General features: G+C 53.7%; 1 protein-coding gene across 1 annotated transcript in view; it reads right to left on the reverse strand.

Moving 5' to 3' along the window:
• LOC139266689 (heme-binding protein 2-like) overlaps window positions 1-10,788 on the reverse strand; it is a 72,864-nt gene extending 62,076 nt beyond the window's left edge. Inside the window, exons 1-3 of the mRNA XM_070884279.1 lie at window positions 10,657-10,788; window positions 9,573-9,702; window positions 8,427-8,601 (exon numbers count right to left, since the gene is read on the reverse strand). Of these exons, the coding sequence (XP_070740380.1) occupies window positions 8,427-8,601; window positions 9,573-9,702; window positions 10,657-10,788 (437 nt within the window). The remainder of the gene's footprint in view (window positions 1-8,426; window positions 8,602-9,572; window positions 9,703-10,656) is intronic.
• Window positions 10,789-11,718: the final 930 nt, after the last annotated feature.

An 11,718-nucleotide genomic window follows, 5' to 3' on the forward strand; every position in this document is an offset into this window, starting at 1 on the left:
GGGGGGAGGGAGAGCGTCCGACCGGAAAGAAGGCGCGGAAGAAGGCAAAACATCTAGAGGCGGGTCCCCTCGGTGCGCCAGATAATTTGACCACCGCGCTCAGCCCAACCCAGTCACCGGCGAGCGCGGGGTGCCCTGAGCCCGTGCCCGAGCCCTTGAATAACACCACAGAGGGGCCCGGGCGGGGGAAAGGAAAGGAAAAGGGGGGGGCGGAGCGGGAGGCCTCGGCAGACACGGGGGTCTCCCTGCCTCCGCGCACCCCCAGGAACAAAAGGAGGCGCGGCTCCGATGAGGCGGAGGGGGAACAACATCCCTCCGCGGAGGAGTCGGTGCCCGCCGCGTGTCCCGCGTCCCCCACCAGCGCTCCCAAATTGCGCTGCAGGCGCGAAGAGTCTGTCCCCGGGGAGGGTGAGGTAGTCGAGGCTGCCCAGCCGCTGCCTCCTGGGGATGGAGTGGAAGATCTGTCTGTCGTGGGGGGCGTGGGGACCGCGGAGGAATGCGTAGCCGCCGGGCCGGGCGTCCCGGGGACTGAGGCGGGCGAGGCCGAAAAGGCCGAACCTGAGCCCGCCCAGCCAATTCCCAACTTCCCCCGGGAGACGCTCGATCCGGCAGAAACACAATTTACTGTTTTTAATGAAACTGTAGATGCTGGGCCGGGGGGTGGCAGCGGGGAGGGGGAGGAACACCCACCCTCGCCTCTTACTTTGGAGCTGGAGCACTTGGGGAGCCTGGGGATCTCCTATGGCCGGGTCTCTCCTTGTTCTCCGGTTCCTGGGGCGGAGGGGGAACCCCTTCCGCTGTCATTTCCCGACCCAGCACCATTTTTAAAAGAGCCCAGTGGGGACTCCTCTGCCGACGATCCTGGGGGTGGGATCGGGGCAGTGCCAGGGCCGGTTGGAGCGGCCGGTTCATTTGCCGTACCTTGTGCGGTCGATGGGCCGGCTGCTGGCGGCCACCTCCCGGAGGAGGACGGGGACTCGGTGGGGGACGCGGGTGAAGACCTAGAGACCACCGCCAGTGAGGCGGTGGATCTGCTCGCGGCCGCCGCTGAGGCCCTCCTCATTCCTGCAAAGGAACTCCGGGACTTTTTGGCCCAGAGCCGGGGTCGCCGCGACCAAGCCCGACTGGCCCTGGAAAAATGGTCCGAGCCGGAGCTGATCAAGGGGTCCGTCCGCGCCGCCGTTAAAACCTTGGCCGCGGGCGGGCCCTTGACAAAGGAGCAGCACCTTGAGCTGCGCGAGCTCGAGGGACTTCTCGCTGGGCTGCGGAGGGAGCGGAGTTCAACAAAAGACTCCGCTCCCTCCCCCACAATAGGTTAAGGTAGAGGTTGCACTATGCTTTTGCCATGAAGATAACCATAGCCAGCCTCAACATCAACGGCGGCAGAGGGGCACGCCGTAGATTTGACAATTTTTCGCTCCTGCGGGAGGGGAAATATGCGGTGTGCTTCCTGCAAGAAACCCACACCGTTCCGGGAGACGAAGCCACGTGGCTCCTGGAATGGCAAGGAGAGGTCCGCATGAGCCACCTCACCGCCATTTCTAGTGGGGTGGCCATCTTGCTGGGCCCGCATTTTCAGCCGGAGATCTTGGGGGTCGAGGAGCCCGTGCCGGGCCGCTTGCTGCACGTAACGGTTCGCCTGGGGGACGTGCCGCTCCATCTCGTGAACGTGTACGCCCCTCATCCCGGCCCGCAGCAAACGCGCTTCTTTGAAGAGGTGTCCGCTCTTCTTGGCTCCGTCGACGTCGGCGACTGCATTGTCCTCGGGGGGGATTTTAACTGCACCCTCGAGGCGAGGGACCGCTCCGGTGCCCCGCAGTGCATGACGGCGATGGAGAAGTTGAGGGACCTGGTCGGGTCCTTCGACTTGGTGGACGTCTGGCGAAATCTCCACCCCGACTCCAGCGCCTTTACTTGGGTGAGGCCTGGAGTTGGATGGTCTAGAGTCGACCGCCTTTACGTGTCTCGGGCGTACGTTTCCTGCGTCCCGGCGGCCTCCATGCGGCCGGTGCCGTGTTCGGACCACCACCTGGTGTGGGCGGAGCTCGCTTCGCTCCGCGCGAGGACGGGGTCCGCGTACTGGCACTTTAACAACCGGCTGCTGGAGGACGTGCGGTTCCAGGACTCGTTCCGTCGATTCTGGTCCGACTGGAGAAGGAAGCAGGGGGGCTTCCCCTCCTTGAGGCTATGGTGGGACGTGGGCAAGGCTCACGTCCGCGTCTTCTGTCAAGAGTACGCGAGGGGGTCGACCAAGAGGCGGGCGGCCAGAGTCGGGCGCCTAGAAAAAGAGGTGCTCGACCTGGAAGCCCGTCTCGGTCAAGTCGTCCAGGACCCGGCCCTGTGGACGGTGTACGAAGCGAAGAAGGCCGCGCTGAAGGACCTGCAGCTCGTCGGGTCCCGAGGCGCGTTTGTGAGGTCGCGGATCCGGTTCCTGCGGGATCTGGACCGCGGCTCCCCCTTCTTCTACTCGCTGGAAAAAAGGCAGAGTGTCCGTAAGCAGCTCTTGACGCTGCTGGCCGACGACGGCTCTCTCGTCTCGGATCCGGAGGGCGTCAACAACAGGGTCCGTGAATATTACGGGGCTCTGTTCTCTCCGGATCCGTCCAGCGAGGAAGCGCGTAGAGTTTTGTGGGAGGACCTGCCGAAGGTCGGCCCGGAGGGCGCCGAAAATCTGGAAGCTCCGCTAAGCCTGGCGGAGCTGACCGGTGCCCTCGCCCGGCTCTCGAGGGGAAAATCCCCGGGGCTGGACGGGCTGACCGTGGAGTTCCACAGGGCGTTCTGGGACGTCCTGGGGAGCGACTACGCGCGGGTCCTGGGGGAAAGTCTGGCGACCGGGGAGATGCCCCTCTCTTGGCGCAGGGCAGTCATCGTCCTGCTGCCTAAGAAGGGCGATCTCCGCCTCCTTAAGAACTGGCGCCCGGTCTCCCTCCTCAGCACGGACTACAAAATCTTCGCCAGGGCGATGTCTGCTCGCCTTGGTGCCGTGCTGGACCACATGATCCACCCCGACCAGTCATACACGGTCCCGGGCCGGACAATGCACGATAACATCCATCTGGTCCGGGACCTCATCCATTGTTCCCAGGAGGCTGGTCTGTCGGTCGCCTTCCTATCCCTCGACCAAGAGAAGGCGTTCGACAGGGTGGATCACGACTATCTGCTCGGAACTCTGCGCGCTTTCGGGTTCGGGACGCATTTCGTCGCCCGGATCCGACTTTTGTACGCCGCCGCGGAGTGTCTGATTAAGGTTAACGGGTCCTTGACGGCGCCCCTTCGCTTTAGGAGAGGGGTGCGCCAGGGATGCCCCATGTCCGGCCAGTTATACGCCGTTTGCGTGGAGCCTTTCCTGCGCCTCTTGCGGACGAGGTTGACGGGACTGGCTCTGCAAGGGCCGGGCGTGGAGGTCGTCCTCTCGGCTTACGCCGATGACGTGCTCCTCGCGATAGAGGATCCCGCTGACCTGCGGAGGATGCGTGAGTGCCAGGAGATTTACTCGGCCGCGTCCTCCGCCAGGATCAACTGGGAGAAATGTTCCGGACTCCTGGTGGGTCAGTGGCGGGTGGACTCCCTGCCGGAGGAGCTCAGGCCTTTTGCCTGGAGCACGACCCATCTCCTCTATCTGGGAGTCTACCTTAGCCCCGACGAGGGAGCCTGGCCGGCGAACTGGCAGGAGCTGGAGGCCAAGGTCGCCGCTCGCCTAGGGCGCTGGACAGGACTGCTCCGAGTGCTGTCCTACAGGGGTCGAGCGCTAGTCATAAACCAGCTGGTGGCCGCAATGTTGTGGTACCGGCTGGTCACTTTGACCCCTCCCCCTGCGTTTGTCACCAAGATACAGAAGAAGCTGGTGGACTTCTTCTGGAACAACAGGAAGCACTGGGTCTCTGCTGCGGTCTTGAGTCTCCCGCTTGAGGAGGGCGGTCAGTCGTTGGTGTGCGTCAGCGCCCAGCTCGCGACTTTCCGTCTTCAGACCCTGCAGAGATACCTTTACGTCGAGCCCCCTCCTAGGTGGTGCGCTCTGGCGAGGTATTTCTTCCGCCAGCAGCTCGACCTCAATTATGACATGCAGCTCCTGTTTGTGAACTTGGGGGGTGCCAGGACCGCCCTCCGGGAGCTGCCTGTCTTTTACAGGGAACTCATCAGGGTCTGGAACAAAGTCTCCACCAAGCGCAGCTCTCCGCCGGCTGGAGTGGCGGCCGTCCTGCAGGAACCGCTGCTCGGGAATCCGTACCTCCACGGCCGAGGCTTTATGTGGCGGTCGGAAGAGAGGGCTGTGGCTGGTGAGGTGACCAGGGTCAGGGACCTGCTCGATGGCGGAGGAGCGGGCTGGATGGCGCCAGACACGCTGGCGCGGCGCCTAAATTCTGCCAACGTCCGCCACGCGGCCGATGCCATCGAGTCGCTAAAAACAGCTCTGGGCCCTGACTCCGTTAGGTGCATCGAGTAGGCTCAAGCACGTGGGGAGATCCCGTCCGAACTGACCCCCGTCCGGACGGAATTCCTCATCGGCGCCAAACCCCGGAACCTCCCTCGGGGGCCGGCGCCTCACAACTTGAGCTGCCTCGGGGAAATCCCCTCCGTGCCTTTCAGTTCCGCGCGGAGGGGTTTCCTGTACGGGCTGCTCCTGCACACCCTCAACTTTGCCATCCTCGCCGGCCGTCCGGACACGCCATGGCGTACCATCTTGCCGTCCGGAGGAGGCGGGGGTCCCCGATGGAGGGCACTCTACGCAGGGGTCCTCCCACTATTCATCGGGGACTTGGCCTGGAGGGTGGTGCACGGAGCAGTGCCGTGCAACAAATTTTTAAGCCGGTTCACGGACTCCCAGGCCGCCTGCAATTTCTGCGGTCTGGAGGAGTCCGTGTTCCATGTTTTTATTGAGTGCACAAGGTTGCAGCCCCTGTTCCACTATTTGAAGGGGCTGCTCCTGAAATTCTGGCTGCACTTCAGTCCCACTCTCCTGATCTTTGGGCACCCTGTGCGGAGGGGAGCGGGTAGGTCCGAAGGCCTCCTCGTAGGACTGCTCCTGGGCACGGCCAAGGGTGCCATCAGCCGGTCCAGGCAGCGGGCGGTCGAGGGGGGCGTTCAACCTGACTGCCTGCCTCTCTTCCGCTCTTACATCCGGTCCAGGGTGTCCTTGGAGATGGAGCACGCGGTGTCCACCGGTACGCTCGCGGCCTTCCGCGAGAGGTGGGCACCGGAGGGACTGGAGTGCATCATCACGCCCGGCAACCAAATTTTAATTTGATTTTACGTTTTTTAAGTTTAATTTGTTTTAATTGCCGGTGCTTTTAGTGTCCCCCTTCCCTTTTATAGGGGGCACTGGGGAAAATTGTGAATTTAGTGCCCAAAAAAAAAAACCAAAAAAGAAAAACACAAAAAAAAACAAAAAAAAAGGGGGGGGAAAAAAAAGGGCCTTGTAAATGTCTGGAGTGTCACCCAGGTTGGGTGGCACCGTTTAATGTTTTTATGTTTTGCAGGTAAACTCAAAAGAGTTTCATGCACAAGGACCCCCAGGTCCCTCTGCACCGCAGCATGTTGTAATTTCTCCCCATTCAAATAATATTGCCTTTTACTGTTTTTTTCCCAAGGTGGATGACCTCACATTTTCCGACATTGTATTCCCTCTGCCAAACCTTAGCCCATTCACTTAACCGATCTAAATCTCTTTGCAACCTCTCTGTGTCTTCTACACAACCCGCTTTCCCACTAATCTTTGTGTCAGCTGCAAATTTTGTTACACGACACTCTGTCCCCTCTTCCAGGTCATCTATGTATATTGTAAACAGTTGTGGTCCCAGCACCGATCCCTGTGGCACACCACTAACCACCGATTTCCAACCCGAAAAGGACCCATTTATCCCAACTCTCTGCTTTCTGTTAGCCAGCCAATTCTCGATCCATGCTAATACATTTCCTCTGACTCCGTGTACCTTTATCTTCTGCAGTAAACTTTTGTGTGGCACCTTATCGAATGCCTTTTGGAAATCTAACTACACCACATCCATCGGTACACCTCTATCCACCATGCTCGTTATATCCTCAAAGAATTCCAGTAAATTAGTTGAACATGATTTCCCCTTCATGAATCCATGTTGCGTCTGCTTGATTGCACTATTCCTATCCAGATGTCCCGCTATTTCTTCCTTAATGATAGCTTCAAGCATTTCCCCCCTACAGATGTTAAACTAACTGGCCTATAGTTACCTGCCTTTTGTCTTCCCCCTTTTTTAAACAGAGGCGTTACATTAGCTGCTTTCCAATCCGCTGGTACCTCCCCAGACTCCAGAGAATTTTGGTAGATTATAACAAATGCAACTGTTATAACTTCCGCCATCTCTTTTAATACCCTGGGATGCATTTCATCAGGACCAGGGGACTTGTCTACCTTGAGTCCCATTAGCCTGTCCAGCACCACCCCCTAGTGATAGTGATTGTCTCAAGGTCCTCCTTTCCCACATTCCCGTGACCAGCAATTTTTGGCATGGTTTTTGTGTCTTCCACTGTGAAGACCGAAGCAAAATAATTGTTTCAGGTCTCAGCCATTTCCACATTTCCCATTATTAAATCCCCCTTCTCATCTTCTAAGGGACCAACATTTACTTCAGTCACTTTTTTCCGTTTTATATATCGGTAAAAGCTTTTACTACCTGTTTTTATGTTTTGCGGAAGTTTACTTTCGTAATCTGTCTTTCCTTTCTTTATTGCTTTATTATTCATTCTTTGCTGTCGTTTAAAATGTTCCCAATCTTTTAGTTTCCCACTAATCTTGGCCACCTTATATGCATTGGATTTTAATTTAATACTCTCCTTTATTTCCTTGTTTATCCACGGCTGGTTATATCTTCTCTTACCACCCTTCTTTTTCACTGGAATATATTTTTGTTGAGCTCTATGAAAGAGCTCCTTAAAAGTCCTCCACTGTTCCACCGTTTAGTCTACAGATTTCTTCTTCATTATCAACCACACAGCCAATTTTAGTATAATTTGCAAACTTCTTAATCGTACCCCCTACATTCATGTGTAAATCATTGTTATATAATCACAAAAAGCATGAGACCTGGTACTGAGCCCTGCGGAACCCCACTGGAAACAGCCTTCCAGTCACAAAAACACCCATCAACCATTACATTTTGCTTCCTGCCTCTCAGCCAATTTTGGATACAACTTGCCACTTTGCCCTGGATCCCATGTGCTTTCACTTTCCTGACCAGTCTGCCATGTGGCACATTATCAAAAGCCTTGCTATAATTGATATGCACTACATCAAATGCACTACCCTCATCGACTCTCCTGGTTACCTCATCAAAAATTCATTGCTGCTGCAGTTGTGAAGAGAACTTTTGAGGCACATCAGCAGACTTTCTGGGATACTTTGTCAAGACCTCACCAACACTTGAGTAACATTTATTCCAGAATTTTTCTGAGGACTTCACCTAAAATGAGTAAGTGCTGAGCTACTCCACCTTATTGGACACCTTATGGGAGTCACCAGGAGAAAGGGAGTGCTTGGTCATCGTCACCTGCGAGGGCACCCTCTTGGGTTGGACGAGGAATGGGAGGAGGACATGAGGCCTGGCAGAGCAGCACCAGATGCTGTAGAAGAGATGGACAGGAGGGCGAGGTGATGTCCTTCCCCCCCTGAGGGTACAAGACGTCCCTCCTCCTCTGGAACTCCTCCACCCCAGTCTCCAGTACCACATCCGAGAACCTTTGCACCCTCTCCCTCGGTCCCTGAGCCATCCTGCAATGTGCCGCTGTGTACCAGCCAGAGCACTCCACACCTTCAGTGGAAGTGGGTGCGAGAAGGCCACATATACTGCTCCATGAAAATGGTGTCTAATCAGCACTTGAGTGTTAAACCTGCAGGTTTGTGTTGTACCATCTCCAGCAAGTTCAAATTTTGGCATTCAGCAATTAGGACCCAAATTGTGTGCTAAATCCAGACTTTCAAATAGGTTAGTCTTATTAGCACTGCAGCCATTTAGCGCCTGTTTTCACCCTTTGGTCAAAATAACCCCCAGAATGTGGTGTGTGTGAGAATGTCTGAAAACAGGAGCCAGCCCCATTATTGTTACAATAGGGAAGTCTATGCTCTTGGGACATTCCAGCAGAGAAAAGCCCAACTACTTTAGTTACAAAGTGTAGAATTCACATCCTGGGATCGCGTCCCGAGGAATTGTGGCTCGGCTATGTCCAGTGCTCGATATGAACCTGAGTGATGTGAGTGTGGAGGTCTAGCCGTGTCCTCAGAGGAAGGAACTGAAGGTTATGAGACACGAACCAACTTATTACACGATTAATGTTGGCCAACGACCCACCTGACTGGACCAGCCCATTAATCACAGGCTTGCTACAGGTTAAATAATGTTGGCTAAGTATCTGATGTAAAGAAATATCAATCACAATATATCACCAACTAAACTCACCTGACATAGAACCAGCCGATATGTGACATTCCTATTTTAATGGTTGGATCCGTTGGTTCAGGTGGGCTGGTGAGTTCAGGAACTAGTACAACAAATACCCCGAATTTCTGTTGTATTGTGCCATTTACCAAGTATCCCTGAAGTCCCCAAGGTGCAGAGACAGGAACAATTGTATCTGCAGACAGAGAAAACACTGTTACAGCATTCTACTGGAAGGTCACCTGCGGCATTGCTCATGGTGAGTCTGAAGTTACAGGTTGGGGCAGGGGGACAGTGCTGGGGTGTGGAAGACACTCATGTGATACACTGAATCACAGAATGATAGAATGGTACAGCACAGAAAGTGGCTCGCTCTTTGTAGAGCTTTCTAACTAATCCACTCCCATGTTCGTAACCACAGCCCTGCATTTTTTCCCTTCAGCTATTTATCCAATTTTCTTTTGAATATTACTATTGAATCTGCTTTCACTCTGCTTTCAGGCAACAACTCTCTGTACAACACAATGTTTCCTCGTGTCGCCTCTGGTTCTGTTGCCAATCACCTGAAATCTGCCTCCTCTGGTTACCGACCCTTCTGCCACTGAAAACTGTTTCTCCTTATTTGTTCTATCAAAACCATTCATGATTTTGAACATCTTTATCAAATCTGCTCTTAACCTTCTCTAAACAGAACTGAGCCTCAGTCAGGACCCGGCATTCCAGTAGCAGCCAGTGAGCTGAGAGAAATGAAGAGTATGGGCTTCCACAAGGGTGTATGTGGACTCTGGTTCAGGTCTGGCAAAGAACCTTTATTATCCAGAGACAATTCAAGGGCCATGGCTGGAGTCGGAACATGAGCTTGGTATCCCAAACCCCCATGTGTGGGCAGCCTCGTCAGATTCTGGGCACACATGGCCTGCAAGCACCAAAGAAGTAGCCCATGTGGCACTTCTGCCCACCAGCAACATGTCAATGATCTCACAAACTGAGGCTGGGTCAGTTATGGAGGGCACAATGGGCACAATCCTAGCACAACCCTTGGGATTGAAAATGGTGGCATTATTTGGTCAGTGTGTCTCTCTATACAGGAAGTTTCAAAGAAAACATTTCAAACAGCGAAGGGTTGTTTTATATTCTATTGTTACATTGAAGGAATATCTCATGTACCTGCAGCATTCAAAAACCATGAATAATTCTGTAGTTTGTCCAGGCCAGTCGCGAGTGCACTCTTGATATCCATTCCATTAACCTCTATTTCAATCCATTGAACGGGTAAATATTCCATCTCGTCATAATTCTAAGAGAAAAGATATTAACACATGGCACAACTGTACAGTTACTGAAACAAATCTGTGTTGAGAGGACTGTCCGAGGTGCCCAGGTGTGGCAGCAGTATTCATGTCCTGGATGGACTGGGCTAGAAAGAGAGTTAGGATTTTATGATGGGCTCTTGGCCTCAGCTTCCTGTCTCTCTCACTCTTTCACCCTTGGTGATGTCCTGCACTATGGGCCTTGGTCCTTATGGGTTTTCAATAAGCAAACATGGAGAACATTATTAAAAGCCTCCCACACTGAATCAGTGCTAATGACCCATTGTCCAGGTACCGTGTTTCCCTGTGAGTCTTTTCCCACTTTATATATACAGGGAAATTCCACTGGGTTAGAAATTGGTCCGCATTTCTGTGAAGAAGACTGGGACAAAAAGGCATAATTTCAGAGTGCAAAGCCTCAGGCCCAATCTGTGCCTGCATTAAAGGCGTCACAATATTGATATGGCTTCGCCAGCATCCTGGGGGGCTGCCCAAAAAATGCGTTGGGTCTCTTACATATGTAAAGTAGGTGCCTTATGCTTGTTACAAGCTTCCTTTCAGAAACCGACTTGGATTGAGTGGAGCCAGGAGAAGCAGGAGTGCTCCCCGACTCCACAGTCCCTGCCATCGCCCCAATGCCCCCTCTCTGTGGCCACACCAACCCCCCACTCCCAGGGTTTAGCTTACAGCCGCTGCTGGAGAGACAAGTGGCCCGATATTCTTCTTAGTAAAATGAACAAGCTGCCCGTGGAGACACAGCAGGGGGTTACAGAAACCCATAAAATGTTAATGTGGCCCGAGGACCAATTTCGGGTCGACCTCAGGCCTCTCGGTTGGGACACGTGCTGTCGGCGCATCGCTCGTTATGGACTAAAAAACGGGCCATAAACCATTCCCACAGGTACAAACATAGAACGCAGTGAACTGCTAACTATACTCACGTTGAACTGAATCACTTCTATGGGCTGAGGGCAGCCATAGTCACCACAGAAATCGTACAAATCTTGATCTTGTTCCTTTGCAGCGATCTGACGTCCGAAGAGGACAGACACAGTTAAGCAGAGTCTCAGCATCTTGGTGTCCGCTCCGATCACTGTCGAACACACTGAATGACTCTCAGTCCCTTCTGGTGTTTGAGCAGCGAGTTCACATCTTTTTATAGTGTTTTATGAAGACGGTTTTGAATACAGTTTAGCTGCAGGTAGGAGCGTTGTGTTGAAGAAATACCGTCGCTGACTGATTATGGAAATGTTACTCTGTTCCATCCATGTGATGGATTTAGAAATATTAACTCTCTGAGAGTCGGTTCCCGGGAAGTCTGAACATTTGGGGCAACCATTTTGCAATTATTCCAGCTCACACCCTTCGGGTTGCCAACCCTCTCTGTTTGGGATCTACGGGAATGGATGATTGATTTCCCAGGAGCTGGCCAATGGCTTAGCCATGCTGCTACCAAGAATGGCCTGCACTGTCTCTTCCCAGATGGTGAGGTGAGGCTAGGAATGGGAGCTGTGCCTTGTGATTGGTGCAGATTGCTGCAGGTGAGTGATCAGCATGGCCGGAGTCGTGCATTGAGCAGTGTGTGAGGCTGGTGAATCAGTTGGTAGGAAATGGCTTTTGAAGATGGAGTCACTGACTTTGACCCCTGGTCTGAGGCCATGAAGCTTCTTTGGGCACTGGAGCCAGGTGGTTGGGGCGACACTGCTGGCAGTGACGGCCTCGGTGATGTGGTCCCACATCATTCTTTCTGGAGGGCCTCCTGGCCCCTGTGGGCGGAGGACCTCTCCTGCAGTGTTGGCCCCCTGTACAAAGCTGGAGTGCTGCGTGCGAGACCCTGGGTGCCCTTCCCTGGCTTGCTCACCCATTTGTATTAGTGCTGAAGCACTTTTCCCATTTTTTGAGGTGTGGAAGGGAATTCAGCTTTAGGAGCTAAATACTTCCATTTGGGATTTCTTTTTAATGCTAATTTTTTTTTAAAGGCAGTCAGGGCTGAAAACTGCATT

The sequence above is a fragment of the Pristiophorus japonicus genome, chromosome 7 (genome assembly GCF_044704955.1).
Source record: "Pristiophorus japonicus isolate sPriJap1 chromosome 7, sPriJap1.hap1, whole genome shotgun sequence".
NCBI classification, from domain to species: Eukaryota; Metazoa; Chordata; class Chondrichthyes; family Pristiophoridae; genus Pristiophorus; species Pristiophorus japonicus.